The following is a 25864-nucleotide window of genomic DNA, read 5'->3' as shown; positions in this document are numbered from 1 at the left end:
ACAATGACAAAGCGAGAGATAATTGCATTTAGCTTCAACATAAATAAGCATTCAAGACAAAGAAAGGTCGTCATCACCAACTGGAAATAAACATGGCTCAAAACATACACATCATAAGTTAATAGAGGATAGAAGCTTCGTGTAGTCAGTATGTCATTTGACTAGGGAGCCAAAACATGGAAGGCAAAAACCAGATCTCATTCACCATCTTCACAACCTTTTTTATTTCACAAGATTAGAACACATCCAGGCTGCGTAAACTCATCTTGAATGCAAGAGGCTTTAGTTGGTTTTGTCACCAGGCAAATCATCTTCATCATGGTAGATGTTCTCCGCCATCTGCCAAATCTGAAGGATGTTATCTTCAGCTACACTGGCAATGACCCATTCGTCGCGTGGGTTCCATGAGAAATCAGATATTTTGCTCGTGTGCCCACCATGAATGAAGAGAAGCTCAGGTGGGCCATCCTCTGCATCTTCTGGTGTTTGTTCCTCATCAATCCTGTTAAAAAAAATGCTAAATTGGCTTTAGCAGTTACACCAATGAAATAAAGATAAAATTATATGACTCCATGTTTACATGACGTACAAATACTTTGAATCTTAAAGATGTTTTGAACAAGGCCTAGCAGGTATGCTGAGCTTAAGAATTAACAAAATGGAGTAACTACTGGTTGCCAGCTTGCTTAGAAGAAATGGTCATACGTCAAAAAGATAATTTCGCATTAACAGGGTACTCAAATGGCTGTTGGATGATAAGAATACTTTGTATCAAAGGCGTGCCCTGATCCAACAAGAAACAGGGAAAATATAGACACTAGCCAAAATATGAATTCTCGAATTTAACCAGATAAATATAAGAAGCAAATATCTTGATGCTGCAGATCATTTTATTTAGAAAAGGTGCCAGATAGACACAGAAATCCAGCATGTTTAAACTAGAATATCCAACAAAACACAAAAGACATTATAATAGTTTTTTGCCTAGAGATAACTAGATCTGAACATCAGAAAGTCTCTACCCATCAAACAAAAACCTCCAAGTTTACAAGATTGAAGATCTTGTACTCCTTTGTCTTTGTGGATCTGTTCCACTTGCCCGATGTAATTAAGTAACCACGAATGTTTAAGTTACTTCAAGCACCCCAGGTACCCTTATAATGGAAGGGGATTGTTGGGCTAAAGGTGGACGTCCACCAACAAGGCTCACCGCCCTTGATAGATTGTGAGACATTGCATGAAGAACATTTTCTACCACATTCATTCAGGTGCTCGTGGAAATGACTTCTTTACAGTCAATTTATAACTGCAACCTTTTTGGATTGTTTAATATCTTAGGCTTTCTTATACCTCCCCAACTCCCCAAATCAATGAAGTTCGTGCTTTGGGCATATTAATTTTTTGATTTTTATTTTACTCGGTTCCATAGTACATCAAGCTTCAGCAAATCACTAATAAAAACATAATACTGAGTACAATTCAAACTACTGATAACATCATGAAAAGAAACTGGCCTTATCCACAAGCCTGTTTGATCACGACGAAGAGACTGTTTATCACCTGCTCTACATCAGTGCCTTTTTGCTGCATCTATTGAAAATCCTTTTTAAGACAACCTGAATTTTCATGAGGAGCCTACTTCCATAATAGTATTTCAGGCTTCATGGAAGAAATCAAAGATCAACAAAAATTTTCAGACTACTTGTTTTGCCGCCAAATCCGGATCGAGGTCGGAGCGCAACTCGGATAACCCTGAGGTTGGCTAGAACCGAGTTGAGCAGACAGGTCGAGGTGTCGGGCGCTAGCCTCCTCCGCCGATGACTTGCAAGAAGTCCGCTTGCCGGCCGGCGGGAGACCCTCCAATACCTAAGTCAGAATAGAAACGCAACAATGTGGAAGAAAGAAGATTTCAACATAGTGTGGTGCTCCGTGAATAATATCCGGTGCATGTTCTTGCATGTGATTGCCTTAGCTGAGGTCTCCCAAGCTCCCCTTTATATAGGGGAGCCCGATTTGTCGTTACCGAGGCTGGCATGATGCATTCCAGGTGCTAGGCAGCGGCCAATAGTATGGCCTTGGCATGGGCAGCGTATGGTACTGACCGCACGCCGGAAACCAAGCTGTTGCAATGGCCAGTCGTTATCGCAATGGTCGATGGCCAGGACTGTCAGTCCTTGTCGGCACGAGTCGATTGATTCGTCGTTTGGAGCCGAGGCTATCCACCTCGATCAGTCGACTCCTCAAATGGGGTCGAAGTTGTCTGAGGTTAGCTTATTCCGAGGTTGCAGTAAGGCCAGTCTTGTCCGAGATCGAGTGTCCAATATTTTTTCCATTACTTGCCCTCCAATTTCAAGGCCAGACTGTTTTCTGGTTCGGGCGATGAAAGTCGAACTGCCTACTCAGCCGAGGACAGAGCCATCATCAAATGGCAATAGATGTGTCGATTGGCCTCCTCAAAGCGTCGCTGGGTACACGTTGCCCCGAGGAACCATTAATTCAGGGTTGTCCCGAGGCATCATAAATGTGAGGCCATTTCGAGGCGCCATTACTACAGCGATCCTGGCAAATCGTTCGCACCATACCTCGGGGTGACACGTGGCTTTATCTGCTTAGGTAGCCGAATCGACGTTCTGATCACGGCCGTTCGAGCCCCTATAAAGGGCGGCCCCTTCCTTCAGTTGGCACTTCTTGCTCCTGGTGCTCCTTCGCCTGCGTACTCGACCGGGTGGTGCTCTAGCGAAGTCTCTCGTTCCTGGCTCCGGCGTCCGCATTCTTCTGGTTTTCGATGGGTACCTACTCTTTGGCTACTCAACCCTTTTCTTTGTCTTCTTCCTCGCTCCCCCATCTTCTCCTTCATCTTTTCTTATCACCATGAGTGGATCCAAGGCTAATGCCTCGGAGGGGAGTCGGTCGTTCGGCCACTCTTCTCAGGGCTCGGGAGTCATCACCTCCGCATGAGGCTGAGTCTGAAGTCCGGTTGGGCCTGGATTATGAGGTATCCATGCTTAGTCAGGAGAAAGTGGACCTCATCCGAGCCCAGCATTTCGTTCCCCCCGAATTCACCTTTGAGCTCGCTAGTCCCAATGTCCGGGTGACCAATCCTTCCCTTTCTCGACTCAGTTTGTACGAGAAAACTCCGAGGGTCGAGCTGAGACTGCCTCTCCACCCTTTCTTTGTCCAGCTGATGAAGATCTATAGCCTCATCCCAACCTAACTGGTGCCGAACTCCTGGCGGATCCTCGTCAGCTTTATTTTCCTTTGTCTCTTATGGAACATCCGAGCGTTGATTTTTCTCTTTCGAGGGTGCTTCACTCTAAAAAGGCACCCTTGGGACAGCAGCTGACATGGAATGCCGTACCGGCCCGTACGGGCCGATACGTACCGGTCCGATCCTAGACCGATACCGGAACCACAAGAAATCCGGTATCTCCCAGTTCTTTTAGCCGAACCGGCCGGTACCGCTTGGTATCGGCCTCGTATCGGTGCGAACCGACTGGTTCGCACCGGTACGATGTTTTTTTTTTTATGAACCACAGCGCGAGGCGCTGTGGTTTCTGAAACCACGAAAGAACGGGCCACTTCTTTCAACAAAAAAAAAAAACTGTGGCCTGTCGGCCACAACTTTTTTTGATGGGAAAGAAAGAAGTGGCCGGAAACAAATAAGTGGCCGAAGTGGCCTCTCAGCCACTTCTTTTTTGTTGTTTTTTTTTTAAAAAAAAGATCTTTCTTTTCACAACACAAAAACCGAAGTGGCCTCTCGACCGAGAGGCCTGTCGCCCTGTCTGCACCTCGCCTTCCTCCTCACTTGTTCGGTTATAAAAACCGAACGAGAGGCTCTGTCCAGAGTAACTCAAATCCAGAAGTGTTTCAGAGAGATTGGCTTGTCCAGTGTAACTCAAATTCAGTGAGCCTCTGAAGAGTAATCAGAGACGGGAAGATTTGAGAGATAGCCCACAAATTGAGGAGGAGGTCCTGTCCAAAAAATCCAGCGAAGACTATTTAAGGTGCGGTTTTTTTGTCTTATGTTATTTCATTAATTTTGTTAATAGATAACTTAAAAATAGTTTATAAATTACTTAAAAAATAAGATAATGTGAAAATTTACTTTATTAGCTTAATTTTTTGATAAGTTGTACATTTATGATAGAAATGGAGCCATCAAGAAAAACGAACCCTACAAAGCGTGATATTGGCTGGTCTTATGGGCGAAGACTTGGAAGAGAGGGGCAACGACACCCGTTTCAATGCAACTTTTGCGACAAGATTTTCAAGGGAGGAGGGGTAGCCAGGTTGAAGCAACACTTAGCCGGAAATTCCGGTGAGGTTGCTACGTGCCCGAATTGTCCTAGCGAGATTCGTGTGCTGATGAGGTAGAATCTCGCTGAGGTCAAAGAAGCGAAGGAGATGGCTTCCAAAAAGAAGGCGGAGGTCGATCGCCGAGCGGCAGAGCCACCTTCCTATCACTCTAGGAAGCCAGAGGAGGTTGAGGATCTAGATGAGGAGGAGGCAGATATTTAGGCGGCCATGCATGTAAGCCTGGATGATCAGTGGCAGCAGGAGGAGATGGCCAGGCATAGGGCTCGATTTGGGCCCTCTGCATACGAGTCAGGCAGCGGTTCTGAGAGCACTAGACAAGATCCAGAGTTCTTGAGGACAACTTCAGTCAGGGAGGGCGTCGGCAAAGAACGTGGCCGGATTGCATCTATGCTAGGTAGTTTTGGTAGCCGAAAGAAGTCATCTAGAGAAATTCCACAAGGAACGACAATTCATGATGTAGATCCGCATGCTCTCCCCAGCAGAGATTCAAGGCAGCAGAGGGTATACACAATGTGGATGAAGGATAAGAAGAAAACTATGTGGCGAGCTATTGGATTCTGGTTTCACTTCAGCCACATCCCAGCGAATGTGGCAGATAATACATACTACAGGTCTGCAATTGCCGCCATACAAGCTGCCGGTCCCGGTGTAGTTCCTCCAGGCTCGAAGGACATATACGGTGAGCTTCTTGACAACAATAAGGAGCTGGAGAATTGGATTGACGCCTACAAGAGCAAGTGGCCCATATATGGACTAACCATCATGTGCGATGGTTGGACCGGTCCGACCAGGCGGAGCATCATCAACTTCCTGACATACTATGATGCTAAGATTTTCCACAAGTCGGTTGATGCTTCGGCTTATGTGCACAACACCGCGTACATGCTGAAACTTATGGAGGATGTGATTGATCTGGTAGGAGAGGAGAATGTCGTGCAGGTTGTCACTGGTAATGGGCCGCAATATAAGGTTGCCGGGCAGGTCTTGATGGAGCGACGACCACATATTTTCTGAACCCCATGTGCTGCACATTGTATCGATCTCATGTTGATGGACATTGGAAAGATCCGTAGGGTGCAACGGTGGAGACAGCCCAACGCATTACCAGGTATATTTATAACCATAACTGGATCCTTTCACTGATGAGAAAGTATGCAGGGGGGAGATTTTGAGACCAGGAGTCACGGACTTGGTGACGAGACAGCCATTCTGGCAGCGGGCTACTACAATAGTAAGGCTATCAAACCATTATATGAAGTGCTGCGGGCCGTAGATAGCGAGATCTACCCCCAGATGGGATTTTTGTATCACATGATGGTCAAGGCAGAGGATCAGATTATGGAGGCAGATCCAGCACATGGCCGGTCGTACATCAACATCATTGAGCAACGGTGGGGAGCGCAAATGGGTAAGGAATTGCATCTAGCAGGTAAGCTAAGATATAATTATAGTGACAATTATAGTGACGGATGTAATTATATAATTATGCTAAGATAGTCTCGTATATGTGCAGCATACTACCTAAACCTCCGGTTTCAGTACAGCATAGATGGAATTGGTATGGATGAAACACTTCTGGATGCTTTGTGTAATGTGATTTACAAGATGGAGCATGATCCAGAAAAAGCGGCCCTATGTCTTGAAGAGGTAATTATGATTTAGTAATTACCAGCATGTGTAAGTATATCGGCATCTTCAATTATTAACATGGTAGAACATGCTTATTTTTTATAGAGCAAATTATTTAGAGAGGACAGCTACAGTTTTGGCCAACGAGCGGCTGTCGTCAGCAAACACAATATGAATCCAAGTACGTGACACATCAGAAAAACATTCACCTGGTGTTACTTAGTTACTATTATAGAACTATCATATATGTAATTTTTATAAATATTTTTGCAACTGAATGGTGGGTGCATTTTGGCGGGTCCGCGAGAAATCTAAAACGAATAGCTATCCAGATCCTCTCCCAAACAGTCTCCTCTAGTGGTTGTGAGCGCAATTGGTCCACCTTCGCCTTTATCCACAGCAAACAAAGAAACCGTTTGACGCAAAAGCGCCTCAACGACCTTGTTTATGTGTATTACAATTTGCAATTGAGGTTAAAGTGCATTCAGGAGGAAGCGCCTCAACGACCTTGTTTATGTGTACAGATCCGATTTACGGGACCTTCACCGATGATGACAATGATCCACTACTCGGCTGGCTTGTAGGCCAGCAGCATAAGCCCGAGCTTGACGAGCCAGGATCGCCTCCACGACCAGCTAGCTTCATAGCCACCAAAGCTAGGGTCGATCCAGAGCAATGGGCTGAGCGCAATATTCCACGCACTCCCAGAGCTGATCAGACGCAGGCACAGGGGAGCCAGTCACCACATGATTGGTACGAGACACCCTCCGAGAGAGCTAATCGAGAGATGCTCAGCAGACAAGGGCGACATAGCCAGACAGAGAGGGCCAAGAAAGAAAAATAGGGTCCCAATGGAGAGTGTCAAGGAAGAGACTTGGATAGCAGCGATGAAAGTTCTGGTGGTGATGGATTTTTCTAGCCATGGAGGGAGCGGAGGACAGTACTGGGTACTCATGAGACACAGCCGGAGGGTGGTCTTTATTTCACCGGTGAGTCCCAATTTATGGGTGCTACACAGGTCAAAGAGTAACTTGAAGACGTGAGTTCTGGGGTGACGTCGAGCGGAACAGTATGACTATTGAACACGCCGTAGGTGGTTATTTCCCGTGAGTCAGAATAGATACAGTTGGATAATATAGATATCACGGGACCTCCTCGAGGTCGTTCAGGAAACAGGATACGACTGCAAATCCGACAGCATACGGATACGGAATTCTATTAATCCACAAGCATCAGGCCTGACGAAATATGGATATGGTGCATCGGAATTTGCTTCCGTTCATATTTAGATGGCCCCTACACAATCAGAGGACACCTCTCAGAAGCCAGAGCCGTGAGCGAGAGATCCAACAGTTCTTAATAACTGACGCACGTTTCTTCTGATTGGGTTGATTTGCCTCCTCCTGATTATACTTATGATCCGGATATCTACGAGAGCCATCGGCACTCGTCCCAATTTTAGATATCCAATAGTGCTTTAAATGTATGTAAATGATTGTATCTTAATTTGAAAATATTTTATGTATATCATTTTATCATTTGGAACGGGAGGAAAACATAACATGCATCATCTATGTTTCAAATTTCAACCCTAAATTTAAACATAAAAATATCAAAATCATGAAAAAGCAATAAAAAACATCAATATTCACTTAATTTAAGATCCAACGGAGACAACATTTAAAAAAAAACATCAAATTTATGGCTCGCGGTACCGGCCGGTACGTACCGGGCCGGACCGGTACGCTGGCTCGCGGTACCCGGCCGGTATGTACCGGGCCGGGCCGGTACCGTACCGGGCCGGGCCGGGCCGGTACCGTACCGGGCCGGGCCGGTACCGTACCGGGCCGGGCCGGGCCGGTACCGTACCGGTCCGGCCGGCCACCGGTACCGGTACGGCAGACCTTGGCAGCTGATGGTACTTCTCTCTCCGAAAAGACCGTCAGTTAATCCGAGGCACTCCCTCCATCCACAAATGGAAAGGAATGTTTTTCTTTATTTCTTTCGAGCAGTTATGGCGGTTTGAAACCATATGGAGGACGCCTCAGAGGGATTTAAATCGCCCCCCGAGGTTATCTAGTGACAATCAAGGGGCCTTGAGCAAGCTCCTAAAACTCTAATCAAGGGTCCGAGCCATACAACTCCAGACCGACAGGGAGCTTGTGCACTCCCTCGACCCCACTGAGTTCTTCGACGAGGCCTTCGCCACGGTCGTTCGGGTAAGTTTCATAAATCTTCATTAAGTCACTTTTCTCGGTAACTAACCCTCCTTTTTAGTACGCCCCCGAGGTCGGCTACATACATGATAGGATCAAGATACTCTTAAGGAGCATCTCGGAGTTCAGGACGAGGGCAGAGACCGCCAAAGAGCACACCCATCTGGCCGAGGTGAAGGCGGAGGCTGCCGAGGAGTGGGCTCAGCGAGCCGAGCTGAGGGCGAGGGCGAAGACAACCGAAGACCAGGTCGAGTGAGCAAAAGCCCAAGCCTCAGCCACGCAGACCCTCTTGGTCCCCTTTTGGTCCCTTGGGGAAGTCTCCAGCTAGCAGACTCGCGATGGGAGGCCATGGCTTCCTCCGCATTCGCATACTTTCTGCCCACACCAACATTTCGATGAAGTCCGTTGGGAAGCGCTTCTCCATGGAGAAAAGAAAGTGCGACGGTCATATGCCGCTCTTTATTGCTGACATCGCGACCGACCGGTCTAAGTATCGGATCTCCAGTGTCACCGCATTGAAGTGGCCGATATAGTCCTTGAGGGACTCTTTCTCTTGCGACTTAATGTCGAGCAACACATCCAAGCTGCGGCGCCATCTCCGACTGGAGATGAAGTGTGCTACGAAGAGGCAGGCGAGATGCTCAAAGAAATGAATAAATTCGGGCCGAAGCCCAAAGAATTAGAACCGAGCTGCCTTGCGAAGGTTGCAGAAAACGCCTTGCACAACACGATGGTTGCATGCAACATCCTGAGAGTCTTGAAGCTCTCCAGGTGATCCAGGAGATCAGTGGTGCCGTCGTACGGCTCCACTTAGGGCATCTTGAACCGAGGTGGGATCAGTTCCTTTATGATCTACCGGAAGAAGGGATTCCGAGGTAAAGTTAAGGTCGTCGTTCGCCCTTGGAGCCTGTCCTTTGATGGCCTAGATTTGCCAGCCCATCTTCTCAATTCTCCTATCAAGGTCAACATCCCACTGGGGCAGGGACTCTACGAGGCAAACGGACGAGAGGCTCTAAATGGAGTCCCTACTAGAATAGGGGCTTAAAGTTCATCGTTTTCCATCTCGGTTGAGACTACTCCGCCGAGTATGCCGGCTCTGGTGAGACCGCTACGACTCTTGGTGTTGAGAGCGGTGGCTGAGAGTGGTGGCTGGGCTAGCCAAATTCCAGCTGGACCGGCTCCGATCGCGTCGTTGCCTACTGTAGGCCTTGGATCACCATGGTCAGAGCCTGCACTTGTTGAATGAGTAGGTCGAACTGCTCATTGCCCACAAGCGCGGCCGAGCAAATTCCGAGCTTTTTAAGGACCCTCGGGAGGTCGGAGCGCGGTGTTACAAAGCGTGCGATACAGTGCGGGCTCCTTGTGACCTCATCTCGATGATTTCTGCCTTCGTTAAATGTCGATGAGCTGGGGCAGGTGCCTTCCTCTAGCGCCAATTTATTGCCGCTAAATACGGATTAAGGTTGGAGGGCAACTCGAACGATCTTGAGATCGGCTGGAATTGAGTTGAGCAGACTGGTCGAGGTGTCGGACGCCGGCCTTCTCCACTGGTGACCTGCAAGAAGTCTGCTTGCCGAAAAATTTTCAGCAGATGACCCTCTGATGCCTAAGTCAAAATAGAGAGGCAACAATATGAAAGAAAGAAAATTTCAGCAGAGTATGGTGCTCTGTGAATAATATCGGGTGTGTTCTTACATGTGATTTCCTTACCTAAGGTCCCCAAGCTGCCCCTTTATATAGGAAAGTCAACTTTGTCGTTACCTGGGCCAACGTGATGCGCTCCAGGTGCCATTAGGGGTGCAAATGGGTCAGGTCAGACCGGATCCTGAGTGACCCCGATCCGACCCGATTTCTTGTTCGAATCCTAATTTTGGACCCAAACCCGACTCAATAAAAAACTGGGTCGGGTCCATAGCAGACCCAACAAGTCATTCGGGTCAAGTCGGGTTCGTAGCTATCATAAAAAATCTAAGCAAAAGCGGAAGAGTTAGAAACAAGAAGAGAAGGGAGGGAAAAAAAAGAATATTAGTAGAAGCAGGGGCTCACCAGATCAACGGCCTCGTTCTTAATCTCATCGAAACTGATCGCCTTGTCCCCTCCCATCTCCAAAGAACCTAGTAGTCCCGAACTAAGCGACTGTTACCCTCCTTTCCTCCTCTCTTCTGAAAGAAGAAAGAAAGAAAGAGGAAGAGGGGGAGAGAGACAGTGGCTCACGGTGGCCTCTGCTGCAACGCGAGCACCTAGCTTTATACCCCGAAGCCCCACCCCCTCCGTCAAACGCGGCAGGCCCCACTCCAAACGTCCGCGCCTGCCACGAGCAGAGCCCCTCCGTTGTCCTTTGTTTACCAGCTGACGTGCCTTCGAGGATGGGCTGGGATCCGGACCGAGGACCAGCGGGGTTGGGATCCGGACCGAGGATGCATTGTCCCCTTCCTCTTCACGTTCTTCCAACTCCCCTCGTTCACCGAGGATGCATTGTCCCCTTCTTCTGGATCTGGTGTCCTTGGTCACTCGGGTCCAAAGAAGACATTTTAATAAATAAAATATTAAATTTGAAGTCTGATTTTTCTGGTGGTGACGATTCTATTGAGGAGAGGTCTTACTTGGTATCCTTGGAGAAGTAGAAGATTTGGCTCTTTGTTGGATAGAAATCTTGGCACTACTTTCTTCTGCCATTCTAAGGTTTTCGTTGGTTGTGCCTTCTCTTTGCTCTTAGAAGAATGTTCCTTTGGGGCCCTTTCCGCTTGAGCAAGAGCCTAGAGGTGAAGGATAGAGCATGGAGCTTGATTTTTGAGGGATTGGCCAGAGGGAAGGCCAAGTGATTTTGAATGGTTGAGGGTTGTGGTGAAAAGTAAAAGAGGCAACTTGGGTGAGTATGTAAGCTACAGTCGTAGAAGCTAACTCTTGTCAGTTGGCTTTCTAGTAAGGTGTAAGCTCCTCTCATACAACTTACGAAGTTTTTTATTTATTATTTATAAGAATACTTTAATATTTTATATACAGGTCACTCGAGTTAGGTCGGGTCGGAATTCAGTAAACCAAGACCCGACCCGAAAATAGAACAGATCTAATTTTAGGACCCGACTCGGCCCCGCGGATCCTCCAATTCGGGTCCGGGTCGGGTCTAACCATGGTGGGTCAAGTCGGGTCACAGGTCAACCCAACCCATTTGTAGCCTTAGGTGACATACATTGGCCAGTAGTACGGCTTTGACGTAGGAGGTGTATAGTACTAACCACGTGCCGAATACAGAGCTATTGCAACGGCCAGTCGCTGTCACGACGGCCATGGTCAGGATTGTCAGTCCTTGTCGGCACGTGTCGATTGGTTCGTCGTTTGGAGACGAGGTTGTTCTCCTCGGTCGGATGACTCCTCGAATGGGGCTGAAGTCGTCTTGAGGTCGCAATGAGGCCGGTCTTGTCCAAGGTCGAGTGTCTAATATTTTCCTAATCAAGTTAGAAAACTCTCTCTGGGTTGTTTGGTGGAAGATGTGGCTTGAAAGAAATGAAGAATATTTCAATCTATTCTTAGGAAGGAAGATGACCTGATCAAAGGATGTGAAAAAAGCCTATTAAAATAGGCGGCTTCCCATTGCTCCTGCAAAATATTGTGATGATCTCTTTGTTCAGGAAGCTTGACTACTTTTTATTTTTCTTATGAGTTTGTATCTCTTGTTGCATTCATTTCAACATCTCAACATTAGAAATCTCATAAGATGGAAGAGGGCACCAAGCTGTTGTTGAATGGAAACTAAAAGAAAGATTTATAAGAAATTTCCCCTCTTGTTTCTAGAAACCAAATTAATAAATTAGAGTAGCATTTCTTATCAAACTAATACTAATATCTATCAACAACTTCAGATAGAATTTTCAAGGGCATTTCCCCATCTTTTATCCAGACTTTTGCATACAAATCCAAGAAAGGTCGCATCAAATCTTCTATCTACATGACCGAATATTTTGGCTAGAGTTAGACTGCACACTTTACATTTGCTCCTTGTAAAAGGAGTTGACGTAAAGTACCTACAAAATAATAGACCATCCAAAATGAAGATTCAAGTTGTTAGGCACAATCTACACTACAAAAGTACCTACAAACCAAAATTCATTTATTTTTGTGATTTCTAACTTATGCATCAACTCAATATAAAAATGAACAATATCAATTGCACTAGTCTGGTAAAATACATGATAAGGCACATAAATTAAAAATCCACTTTACATATCATGATCTATGCATCTTAAAATGTGGGTGGATGTTATTAAAATCATCCATTTGACACCTACACAAAAATACATGAATTTTGGTGTCTAAGAATTTTTTGTAGTGTAGATCATGTTAAAAGGTTTAGATCTAGAATTTGGATAGTCCATCCTTGATTTTGTATCGTCAACTCCTCTTTCAAAGATTTAACATAAAGCGTGTAGTCCAAGTCTTTTCGTTACCCATGAGTCAATATGTTGGCAGATTTTTTTCCCCTATGGTCTGTCTTTGAAATGAATAGTGTAGGTCTGTCTTTTCAGCTACAGGTAATCTATTATACCTCGTAGATGACTGGAAAAGTGGCAAGGTATGTGTAAATTTTCACAACTTCAAGGCTTTTTCACGATGAATCTGAGTCCCAATCTAATGAGACTTATCCAATCAGAGTATGTGATGATGGAAAATCCTCTCATCCATATAGGATTCTCTCTCTCTCTCTGTCACTCACTCTTCTTTGTTGGTGCTTCTCTAGCATATTAGTAGCGCTCCCTTCCCTCATCATTTGTACAGGCTTATACCTTCTCAGAGACCAACTATCATGTCTTGTATTAGTGGGTGCATGCATAAAAGAGAGAGGGGAGGAGGGGGGAGATCAACATGAAAGGGGTGTGCATTAGAGAGAGAGAGAGAGAGAGGAGAGAGAACAAAAGGGAGAGAAGAAGGGGATAATAGCAAGGACTGGGGGTGGGTGGAAGATAAAGAGGGGAAGGGAAGGTGCGCAGGACTGGGGAGTGACAAAGATGAAGAGGCAGAGGGGGAGGCGTGGGGACATCAGGGAGCACAATAAATCCACCTGAATGGGTAGATAACCTTATTGTCCATATACTCTTTTTACTTAGATGGCTCATATTTAATCCATAAAAAAAAAAATGGAGTGGAGCAAAACTCATGTGCCAATCATCTCCTTATGTACTTGATTTAGATAGACCTACCTAGTTTAGGTATTAACGTTGTTAGCTTCAATAGTTAAACTTACACAATTCTCATTTTTCTATACTGTGCTTAATGGACTACCACAAATATTAGGACCAGAACATTTATGGAACATCCTAGATATGTGTAGTAGTAGAAAGCAACAATCATAAACAAGAAAGGTTCTCCAATTAAAATTTCTTAAGCTGATAAATTTAAAAATAAAAAAACATACTAGAGAGAATACCTGCTAAGATCCCACACCATAAGCCTCCTACCAAGGCAGCAAGATGCTAATATAGTCTCATTCTTCGGGTTCCAACCAACTTGGAAAACTTCCTCTCTGTTTTTTTTATCACAACAAAAAATGAGTTTGTAAAGGATGTGCACATTCATATGCTCAGCTAATCAGATTACAGAGAGAAATTGAGCCAGCCACATTAAAAGACTGAATAACACATCACATAACAGTAAAATATTACTTACTTGTGGCAATCAAGGGTATGCAATGCAGTATTTATCTTGCGAAGGTCAAATAATTTAACAGTTTTATCAGTTGATCCAGTTGCTACCACCCACTCATTAAAGGGGTTGAATGCTAAGCAGTTAACCTGACAAAAGCATGATTTCAATGTCTGAGATATAAAGCTGCAGAGCTAGGTAATATATAATCACTTCGTTATTACAAATAAAAAGTTATTGAAGAAGACTGAATTTTAACGACACAGATACCATGAGCTTGTCAGTTTTGATGCAGGAGAAAATGTTTAAAAATACTTCATGACACATTGGCTCGCCTCAGCAGAAGTAAAAATTATATTCCTTCGAAGTCTGAGAATCATTTCAAAAAATATATATCCTTTTGTTTTATATTGCTCATTCATTCAAGCTAAACTAGATCTGTGATTTAAACATTAAACCATTTTTAACATGTTTAATGAAGCTTATAGATAGATTCATTCCTTACTAGTCATTATCACCACAGAGTTGCTACTCTCCCTCTCTCTATGAAACAGTTGCCTCAACTTTACTACATTTTTAACTGCTTACTTGAAAGCTTCCCTCCTCTTCAGCCTTAAGTAAATTTGTGCCAAAATCTATTTCCAAAAGCATCAAAATCAGAATTTTGAAAAGTAACTGCTGCAAGTGCGATGGAACTTTCAAAGCCAAGTATTACAAAGATTAAAGGCAACCAATTGCATCTGGAAGCACTGTTCTGTTTATATGCATAGGTGAAATCAAGGTTTATAGCAACAGCATAGGCACCCATAATAGCTTGGTACCATTTTGACGAATGATGTCTCTTGATACCAGAATAGTAAATTAGGGGTGACTTACGATGTCTCAATATGTACTGATACCTTACCAGGTATGATCCAGTATGGCCAGCATGGAATGATATTTGCACCAGTACTTATATCCTTAAGTAAAAAAGGCGGCCCAATGCAGAAGGCTTCCACCATTGCGGGGTTTGGGGATGCTCAGATGTATCAACCTTATCCCACATATGACTAATCCTTAGGTAAAAGATTATTTCTTGCTATATCACTATAGGATTTATGAAGGAAAAAGGAAGTGGCAGTCCTCTGAGTATAAATACACAGAGTCATGCACATATCTTAGCTAAACGCTTTGTGCAAGTTGCTTTTCATTACTTTATGTGCAGGGATAAATTAGTGACTGTTGAACCAATGACACGGCTCTATAATTATAGAAAGAACTGCGACATGTTGTCATTAGCAGGCCTGCAACATGGACTGCTGTTCTCATTTCTTTAACATGTTCCCGACATTGTGTGTTTGTCCTATAATGGTATTGCTTAAGAAGTTATGAGGTCTCTTTCAGTCTCATGAAGAAATTATAGAATAACAATGCACTAACTCATTTTTGTTACCACAATTGTAAATCAAACTCAACAAAGTATAACCAGGCTCATTTTGCAGAAAGACAACAAAAGGTAACAGGCATTGTCCCATCTGCTCAGGATCAGCTAACTAATCTCTTTGAGTTAAGCTCATGATAGATCTGACAGGCAATCATCAACAAAATGAATCATCTTCAAGAAGCATATAGACAGACATTCTAGTGAAAATTCAAGTTACATATTCTACTGCATCTTCTTATGTCTATATATGAAGCAAGAAGAGGGTGGGAAAGAGAACCATTCTTGTTGCTCAGGATACTCACTTCACCTTTATGAGCAACAACAGACTGGCTTGGCTTGGTAGCTGAGGGTGTACGCAGGTCCCATATGTGTAGATGGCGATCATCACCAACGGATCCAAACAGATACTCATGCCTTAGATGCCAAGCAACATCTTCAACAACATCTTCATGGAACTATATAAAGGAATTTCACAAATAAAAGAGATAATAAGAATCATTCACTAGTCATGAAGATATTTTCAAAGTTTGTAGAAAACTGTTTAAATCTAAAAGACTTTAGGTGACCATATAATACATCCAAATAATAGGCTATAAACAAATATTACTTTGCATCCCACCTGATTATTGGAGCAAGCATCAATAGTTACCGCATCTTTCAAAGATTAACATCTTGACAATGCCTCAAAAGAAAAGTTGCCACTTCTTTCAGATGAAAGCTTGATTCAATAATATGATTTTACAAATCAAATACTTATGGGTCCTTGATAGTATTAAAGGTAAAAGGGTTATTCAGCAATTGGGCTTGCTTTAAATTTCATGATTCGTTCACACCTATTACAGCTCATACAGATACATTAAACAGCAAACATATGTCATAAATTACATCCATTGACAATATATGACGGCAACTTTAGTGAAATTTGACCTCATTATACCTTTTAATCTTTCAATATTGCAATGCAGCAAAGTTATGCTAACCTTTTATTATTATCCAACTGCTGAGTCTCTCTATAAAATATATGAGTTACACTCATATGCTAAAAGATCCACCCTATACTTATAGTCAAATGAAAAATCAAATGCATCACTGGGAAACCAGCATAATATATCATATTTAACAGAATTTCCATGTAAAAACTAAACAAGTAAAAAAAAGATTTTCCTAAAATTAACCTTAAAAATCTGTAGACAATCAAGGGCCTTATTTTTAGGAGTTGCATTGATGTCCCACAAGCATATTTGAGCATCATCAGAACCACTTAGTAGAAACCCTTGCTTAAATATGCTCCAAGATAAGCCATATCCTTCAGAACTGTGACCCCTTAACCTCAACTCAGGATTGCATACACCATCAAGAGGAGGCTTTGATGGATGCTTGCTGTAGTCAAAAACATAGACCTCTGCACTAACTGTTTTCGTCGCAATAATGAACTGGTTTTGAGGCATATAGCGAGCACGATTAACCTCCCCATCATGATTTATCTGCTGAATAATTTGCACCTGAAAAAAAATGAAAAAAAAATGTTATAGCATCCTAAGTTGTTTCGTACATTATATAGATAATCCAAGCATTCTACTATGATAGCTCTGTCAACAAGTAGGATGGAGAAACGAGCACCAAACAATTGACCTATGCCCCAGAAAAAAAAGAAAAGAGAAAAGCGGCATTACTATGGAAAATTGCAATTATGGCAAACTAATCAGAAAACTCTTTTTCTTTTTCTATTTGTCCAAATTAGCACTAAAGGGAACAAATCGGAATCAATTTATGTATATCTTGTTAAGTAACGAAAACAACCAGCATGACTTTACCAGACAATTCTTTGTTTCATTTTGATAATAAGCACTAAAGGGAAAAATAGCATGTCCCTTATCTGAATCTTACCAAATAGAGAAAGCAACCTGTTTGTTCTATTATCCAAAAATAAAAATGAAAGAAAACAAGCTCTTCTTTTAAGATATATATATATATCCTCTCAGTGAAGCTGTCATGCACCATGAGTAACTTCAGCTTAGGCCTGAGTGATCTGAAATCTGGTTACAGAAAATTGAAATGCCTTAGTAAAACATCATCATGCTGATTCTTGAACAATGGAAATGAGCTATGGTCAGCCATCATATAAAACTGGTTTGAAAATGTGAAGATTCTTGAAGTCACTGAAAAAAAAGTCTCCAGTAAGGCTACAAGATGCAGAAAATGGCATGTTAGATGCCAAAAGTCTAACTCAAGTTGGCATGCAGTTGCAGAAACACAAAACATTTAGTACTCGAAACATCAATGTAACTAAGAATATGTTATATTTAAATTACTCAAGGAAATTATGATTAAAAAGCAATTAGAAGGAAAACACAAAATCCCTCAAAGGATTAGAAGAAAGGCATGAAATAAGCTTTGAATCTAGTCTCACTAATTGGATCCTTAAAAAAAGATCTTTCCTTGATCATCAGAAAGAAAACCTACAGCAGATAATGACTTCAGTAGAAAAAAGAAATAATATAAGATGAAAGATCTTCAAGAAAAAAAAAGAAACAAAAGGAATTACATTGTAGACCATGGATTCTAAAAATCATTTAAGTAATTATTATAACACTATCATAAGTAAGCATGCATGCAGATGCATCTATCTCAAATCCACGCAAACACCTTAGACACTGGCCTCCCTTTACATGTTATGTACTCAGTGAGCATCTTTCCCTGCATAGCTTGGAAGCTGAGTTATGCAAAGATTCATATAAAGGAATGAAGGAAGTAATATAGACTCTACAGAATGAGATGAGGTAAGACAACTGGATCAAATGTGACGCCATTTGACGTATACAAAAAAAATATTTATACATTTGACTTGGATATGATGATAAATTTTTAAAATGGAAGCTCATGAGGACTAGGAGAGAAACAAAATGAAGTGCATGGTAAAAGTAAATTAAGAATAAAGGAGATCAATAAAGTTCCATAAACTTACATGGAATTAAGATCTAAAAGTCAGATTATTATGCTATAGGAGAGGATAGTGCAACCAGGATTTAAAAAGGTTATAACACTTTCTAGAAGTAATTCAGCTACATGTAGAAGATTATCACTGTGTATTCTTACTGAAACAATTGATGGATATATTCAAAATGAAGTGGGAAAACACATATTTTAGAGTATAAAGAGAGCTTAAATGATGGGATGATAGAGACAAGCACAAATAATGAATTTACTGACCTTTTAACAAATTTATGAGGCAGTAAGGGAAATTTACTTAGAAGCAAAATGCACTCAGCAGATTTAAGACCCTCTTTGAACATGCTTTAGATCCACAAAGTAGAACTATCTGCAAGGAGTCCTCTTAGCATATGTTTTGTACAAATGATATAATATTGGTCAATAAGACTAGGAATGGCTCAGAACTTAAACTGCAGTTCTGTATTAGGAAAAAGAAGATAGCATGGTCATTAATTAGGACAAACCAAACTAGAGCTGTTGGAGTGTACTGTGTAGCTTTTCCAAATATAACAGTAGTAGGGACTGGAGTTAGAATCACAAAATAAAAAAAATAACCCAAATAAATCACTTTTTCAATGAGATGTTTATGGAACAAATTAAGAACGAGTTACAAGACTAAAAAAGTAATTAGCATGCTGGTGATATTACCTAGCCAAACAGATCACTTTAATTGTTACAAGACGTCCTTAGGAATGGGTAAACCAGATCACTTGCTTATTTGTAAACTCATACACCATTGAGGATATTAGTAATAATCATTAGCTTCACAAGCAGGCCTTTTCTTCACCATATGGGTCAGTTTCACATACTATTGTATGATCAATATCATCGTCAAACAATAACACTTGACAGATTAAAGATTTCCAAAGGAGCCCATGTGTCTTTACATTCCTCGGCATATGCAACTTTACATTGAGGTAACCAAGCACTTTACATTGAGGTAACCAAGCTAATCGCACAATTAATAAGCACTACAATTTTTGCACCCCAATATAAACAGCGCCACTGTATACATTCATGTTACGATGTTGAACCAGGTAATACATAATTTTGCAGATAACCAGAATAACATCAAATTTTGACGCAAAAACAAGATAAGACATAACATGAACTTTCATGAAACTGAAACCCAGATCTCATAAACAAACTGTAGATAAACATCTATTTTTTTCTTTAGAACATAACAAACCAAAGAGCTATCCCACACTTAAAAATGATATCCTTAAAAGGGCAATAAACTATTATTCCTTTTAAAATTAACCCAATCGGGATAGACTTCCTCCATCGTATTGCTCATTCTCTTCTTCGATTCGGGTTCATGCTCGCACTTGTCCTCTTGCTCTTGAAGAACTCCATACTTTATTAATTTATGAAAAAATTAGTCTCGCGGAAGAGGCCTCTATGCAATCTACTACTGCATATATTGCCTCAAGACCTACTAAAATATTCAATCCAAGCAGTGGTCCTACTCACGGTGGGAATAATAGGCATTTTAACAATGTCCAACGTCCCAATCATCCTTCAAGTGATAGCATCCTCCCCTCTCCTAATGAGCCTTCCTGTTTCTATTTCCCACATGGACACTCTTCATGGTCTACTCGCCCAACCTGTCACTGTCAAATCTATAATAAGGTTGAACATATTGCCATTGTTTGCTATTATTGTATGAACTATGCATATCAAGATTGCCATCCTCTAGAGAAACCTGCAGCTATGGTAACCTCTCCGTCACTCACTGATGGCAATGCTTGGTATTCTGACACTAGTGCTACTCATTATATCCCCACCGACCCCAACAAGTTATCCATCTCATCAAAATATGGTAGTTCTGACAGTGCCCAAGTTGGCAACGGACAAAGTTTGTCTATCACTCATGTTGGTTTATCTTCTATCACTAGCTGTAAAACTAAATTTCATTTGTCTAATATTCTTCATTGTCCTAAAGCTCCTACAAATCTCTTATCTATAAACCAAATCAAGGTCGGCGGAACTGTGCCGAACCGAGCGGTTCCAGCCAATCCAAGTCGTACCGGTGGCTCACCGGTATGATTTCGACAACGGAAACGAGACCCATTATCGGAGCCAGAGAAAAAGAAAAGAGAGAGCGAGTGGGGGAGAGAGGGAGAGGGAGAGGCCACGGGGGGAAGGGGGGCGGGGGCGGAGGCCGCAGCAGGTTCGAAACAGAGGTTCGGCTGTTGCTTAAAAAAAATCAAAATTTAAGTAAAGTCGACTTCACTTAAAAATTCTGAAATTCACGATCGGACCCCTGTTTCGAATTGGCTATAGTCTCGCCCTCCGCAGCCTCCACCGGCGTCCGCCTCCCTCCCTCTCTCCCCCTTCTCTCTCTCCTTTTCTCTCTCCCACGGTGTCGTGCCCTCGCTCGTCGGTACAAGCCCAACACAGCCCATAACGGCTCGTGCCACCGAAGAACCGATACGGTGCCCGGTACCGGTTCCTCCATCCTTGAACCAAATAATAATTGCTATTCTTACTTGATGAATCTAACTTTGTTTTCAAGAACAAAGATACAAAAGCAATGTCGTACCGCTAGATGACTAAGAATTGACTTCATCTTTTTTATTTTCTAGCAAAAGATGCACATTATCACTCACCAATAGCCCATGTGAGCTGTCGCATCTCCTTAATCTCTGGTATCATAGTCTCGACCATCTATCTCATGATATCCAATCCTCTAATTTGTCCTCTTTCAATTTCAAATAAACCAAAACAAACTCTATGTTCATCTTGCCAATTAGAAAAAAGCAGAAAATTAGGGGACCTTCCTCGGATCTTTCATGCTCAAACTTTTCTTATTATGTGTTATTTGTTGATGATATTCACTTTATTCATGGCTTCTTCCCATGTGTTACAAATTTAGTTTCTTTGACAGTTTTCTCTTTTAAAGCACAAGTTGAAAAAAAATTTAATAAAGTCAAAACCTTCCATTCCAATAGAGGTGGCGAATTCAAAAGCAACACTCTTAAGTATTTTTTTGTCTTCACATGGCATAATGCACCAATTTTCTCACCCCCATACTTTGGAACAAAATAGCGTTGTCGAAAAAAAACATCGTCACACTATTGAAACCGGACTTTACACTTCTTGCTCATACATCTCTTTCTCGAAAATTCTGGTTAGAAGCATTTGCTACCGTAGTATATTTAATAAATCGAATGCTTATTGTTTCTCATTTCAAAATTTCATCATATGAGAAAAATTTTCAAAAATTTCCCAACTATTCTCATTTACAAGCTTTCAGTTGTTTACATTTTTCTTGACTTCGACCATACAAGTGCAATAAACTAGAACTTCGATCCACTAAATATTGTTTCTTAGGGTATAACGTTGTTCATAAAGGGTATAGATGCCTCGATTTATTGAAAGAAATATATATATATCACGTGACGTCATCTTTAATGAACATGTCTTCCCTTTTTTCAACCATATCACTGCCTTAATCAACTTTTCACAACCCCACTTCTGCTCTTGATTCTCTTTCTATGTGGTTACCTCAACTCCCCACTCCTATCGACACTATTTGGACTAATAACTGCACATTCTCAGATCACTCCACAAGTACACATATCAATCTCAGAATATTTTCATTGGCAACAACATCCAATTCAACTACTACACCATATGACAACACAAGCATTCCAATCGAGCTCATGCCACCACCTCAATACAAGACCACCTCTTACCTTCCCTCCCTCGAATTTCCTCTACCACCACCACCCCCTATCACCAAACTCTACTCCCATACCAACCAACCAACCCACCACAATGCACCCATCTCATGACCATCCGATCTCAATCATGCATCTCCAAGCACAAATACTATATCATACCCACCACCCTCTCCAAACCACCCTTCTATGTCCTATCCTATTAAACCAACATGTTTATATACAAGCCTCAAAAAATCCAAAGTGGAGACGTGCTATAGATCTCGAATTTACATCTCTTCAGAATCAGCAGACTTGGACTCTTATCCCCTTTCAACCCAATATGAACATTGCCAGTTGAAAGTGGGTGTTTCAAATTAAACACAACCCGGATGGATGGATCCATCAACAAATACAGAGTTTGATTGGTTGCCAAAGGCTTCCACCAACAACCTAGATTTGATTTTATTGAGACATTCAGTCCCGTTGTTAAGCATACTACAATTAGAACTATTCTTGCAATAGCGGACTCATAATTGGCCACTCCATCAATTTGATGTAGAGTGTACCTCTTTACATAGTGACCTTCAAGAAACGATTTTTATGTCTCAACATCCTAGTTATATTGATCCATCAGAACCCACTCATGTCTGTCAGATGCGCAAATCAATTTACGGACTTCAGCAAGCTCCTCATGCTTGGTATGAAAAGTTTGGCTCAAAACTTGTGGAGCTAGAGTCCATTATTTCACAATCGAATCCTTCACTATTTATATATCATCATGGCAGCATTACATTATATCTTCTTCTTTATGCTAATAATATCATTCTCCCTAGCAATAATAATGTTGCTCTTCACAAGCTCATTATTAAACTTGCTAATTCATTTAAGATAAAGGATATGGGCTCATTGTCATACTTTCTTGGTATTCAAGTGGATTGATTGAATGATAAAATTTTTCTACATCAATCCAAATACACCCTAGACTTGTTACAACATACCAACATGCTTAGATGCAAACCATATTCAAGTTCTTGCTCTATTGAAAAGTTAGGCCACATGGATAGCCCTCCTCTTGATAATCCTTCATTTTATCGGAATACGGAGCCCTCCAATATGTAACCTTAACATGACCAGATATTGCTTTCTCAGTCAATCAGGTCTGTCAATTTTTACAACATGTAATGAAGGTCCATATGGTAGCAATCAAGCGCATACTTCGGTTTCTCAAAGACACTATCACTTTTGGACTTCAGCTATGACTAGGCCCATTAAATCTTCTAGCATACTCGGATGCAGATTGGCTGGTAGCCCCATTGATAGACGCTCTACAAGTGATTTTTATGTTTTCCTCGGATATAACCCTATTTCTTGGAGTGCTAAAAAGCAAACAACAATTGCTCGATCATCTACTGAAGCGAAGTATCAATACCTTGCCCAAACTATTGTTGAACTACAATGGTTATGTTTCTCTCTTGCCTGAATTGCATATTCCTCTCCACTCTATTTCTTTAATCTAGTGCGGCAACATTTCTGCCATCTCTCTCACCTTAATCTAATTTTACATGCAAGAACTATAAATATCGAGATCGACTATCACTATGTCCAAGAATTGGTAGGTCGTAAGCTTTTAGAAGTTAAATTCATCTCTGCAGAGCATTCGACTTTTACAGTCCAAGTTTTACATTCAACCAAATGCTCAACTTGAGGGAGGATAATAACATACCTTACATTCTCTCAATTTAAATTCAATTTTTGAATTTAAACTATTGTTGTAATCTTCCCCTTATTTTTCTCTTACTTTCTCTCTATTCAAATTCAAAATTTGAATTGCTGCTGTAAATTTCTCCTTATTTTTCTCCTATAATCATACTTGTACATGCTATATATATATATATATATATATATATATATATATATATATATATATATATTCAATACATACTCACAGAAATCCCAACCGATCAAGTGGGATTTTAGCCATCACATGTCTCTCTTTCAAACGTCACATAACTGATCAGATGAAGAAAACATGAAAAAGGGATTCCCAGATGCCAACCCCCAGTCAAAATTCTATTTCTACTCAGAAAGATAACTCCTTTCCCTCCAATCTAACATAAAACTCTAGTGATAAAAAACAAAGGAAACAAAAGATTGTATTTTTCCTTCAGGTTCCAAGCCCCAGTCAAATCTTCGTCCTTAAAACCCTAGTGATAAACCCCAACTGAAACAAAAGATGAGATTTTTCCTTCAGGTTGCAAGCCCCAGTCAAATCTTCGTTTATTTTAGTTAAAAAGATTATTCCTTTCCCCAAAATCTAACGTAAAACCCTAGTGATAAACCCCAATTGCAAAAAAGATGCGATTTTTCCTTGACAAAACGAGCAATTTCTATGACCAATCTAACAAGCCAACAGAACGGACTAGTACAAACGATAAAGCACAGATCGGAGTGAAATTAAGGGAAAAGAGAGGCGGAGAGAGAGAGAAAGGGAAATTGGTCACCTTCCCACTGGCGCATCCGAACCCTCCGTTCTCGCCGCGCTCGTCGTCGTACTGGCGGGCGTCGGCCTCAGAGTCCTCGAGGGGGAGCTGGACCTGGGCAAGCATCAGGTAGTTGGGCTCGCCGTCGGAGGTGTGGGTGCCAAGCACCATCTTCTGGACGGAGTAGTCCTTGCCGGCGGGCTCCTCCCTGTCCGACAGCCATTGGACGGTGAGGGAGGGCCACTCAAGGGCGTGGGTGATGACCAGGTCGTAAAGGAAGGGGGTGTTCTTCTTCCATATCTTGTACTCCTCGTTGATCAGCCTCTCCTCCACCTCCCCCCGGAACTCCTCCTCGTCCTTCGCCATCTCTCTCTCGGCGGTTCTCTTTGGGCTTTGGGTTTTGGTCAGTAGAAGCTCTTATTGGCGGGAAGCAGGAAGGAGTGCGGAGAGGCGTTTTGGAAAATTTGGAGGGAGGAGAAAGGATTGGCGGAATGCGACAGAAAGGGGAAAGAGGTAGGAGCTCTGGAGAAGTGCGAGAGAGGAGAGATGAGGTTTTTGCTGCCGCGCGAGAGGCGAGAGCGGAGAGCGAAAGCGAGAGAGAGAGAGAGAACGAAGGGGAGGTAAAGTGACGTCAAAAAGCTGAGGTTTTCGCTCGGGTCCGACCTGCTTCCAGCCCAGCTGGATCTTGTGGACTTTCCATGTGTCAGAACTCACAAATAACCAGTTATGGTACATGCCTACGTTAATATTGTGTTGCTAAAAATTTTTGTTATATTATTATTAAAATAAAATTTAAATTATAAAAATATTAAAATAATTAATTTAAAATTATTATTTTGGAACTCATTCCGTCCATTCAATCTTTTCTCCAAAAATAGCCACAATAAGTACGGCTAGATGGTCAGAGGCTGAAGTTTGACCGCGTGATACCCAAAGCCAAATTACTTTTGTAAAGTCCAAATCCGATCCATACTTAATTAAAATATTATATTTCTATCCAAATCCGATCCATACTACAAAAATCAGATATTGAATCATAGTAAATACATATTAAATAAATTATTTTACTCTGCTTCGAACTACTTTATAATTTTATGTGTGCCATCAATTGTGAACCATGCCGAAGAATAATAATAATATACGTAAATATCTCATGAGATTTTTTCATAGATAATTGGGTTGGTTTTAAATAGATAAATTATAATCAAATATAAAAAAATGATTCATAAGAAGTACTTTAACTACTATATATATATATATATAGAAATAGATAAAGACTAGGAGTTAGATTCATCAAAGCCATAACTTGGTCTTACAACATCCAAAGAATTTTGGTGGATTTAGATTAGAGTTGTGCAGCTAAACTATAGTGGGTTGAGTCATTATGAAGCTGGTTGGAAAATACCAACTTTAATGTAGAAGTGTTATAATAGAGAGAATCAAATTCAAATAATGGATAGGAGGGAGGCTAATTAAGAACTCAACGATGAGATGAAGACTAAG

At 41.7% G+C, this 25864-nt stretch overlaps 1 protein-coding gene across 2 annotated transcripts; it reads right to left on the bottom strand.

Moving 5' to 3' along the window:
- On the bottom strand, nucleotides 1–24990 carry LOC103723090 (WD-40 repeat-containing protein MSI1). 2 transcript variants are annotated; one of them, XM_039119838.1, is made up of 6 exons: nucleotides 24383–24990; nucleotides 16398–16724; nucleotides 15525–15677; nucleotides 13824–13948; nucleotides 13585–13680; nucleotides 1–517 (listed from the first exon to the last, which is right to left on the bottom strand). In XM_039119838.1, exons 1-6 carry the CDS (start codon nucleotides 24725–24727, stop codon nucleotides 283–285), a joined length of 1281 nt encoding a protein of 426 aa, XP_038975766.1. In that variant the 5' UTR covers nucleotides 24728–24990; the 3' UTR covers nucleotides 1–282. The 2 variants fall into 2 exon arrangements, with proteins under 2 accessions (XP_038975766.1, XP_008812120.2); XM_008813898.4 differs by having other exon boundaries at nucleotides 1–502; nucleotides 24383–24986.
- Nucleotides 24991–25864: the final 874 nt, after the last annotated feature.

This window comes from Phoenix dactylifera, unplaced genomic scaffold, assembly GCF_009389715.1.
Source record: "Phoenix dactylifera cultivar Barhee BC4 unplaced genomic scaffold, palm_55x_up_171113_PBpolish2nd_filt_p 000631F, whole genome shotgun sequence".
NCBI classification, from domain to species: domain Eukaryota; kingdom Viridiplantae; phylum Streptophyta; class Magnoliopsida; order Arecales; family Arecaceae; genus Phoenix; species Phoenix dactylifera.
The sequence above is the reverse complement of the archived record's forward strand: the minus strand, read 5'-3'. Positions and strand labels throughout refer to the sequence as shown.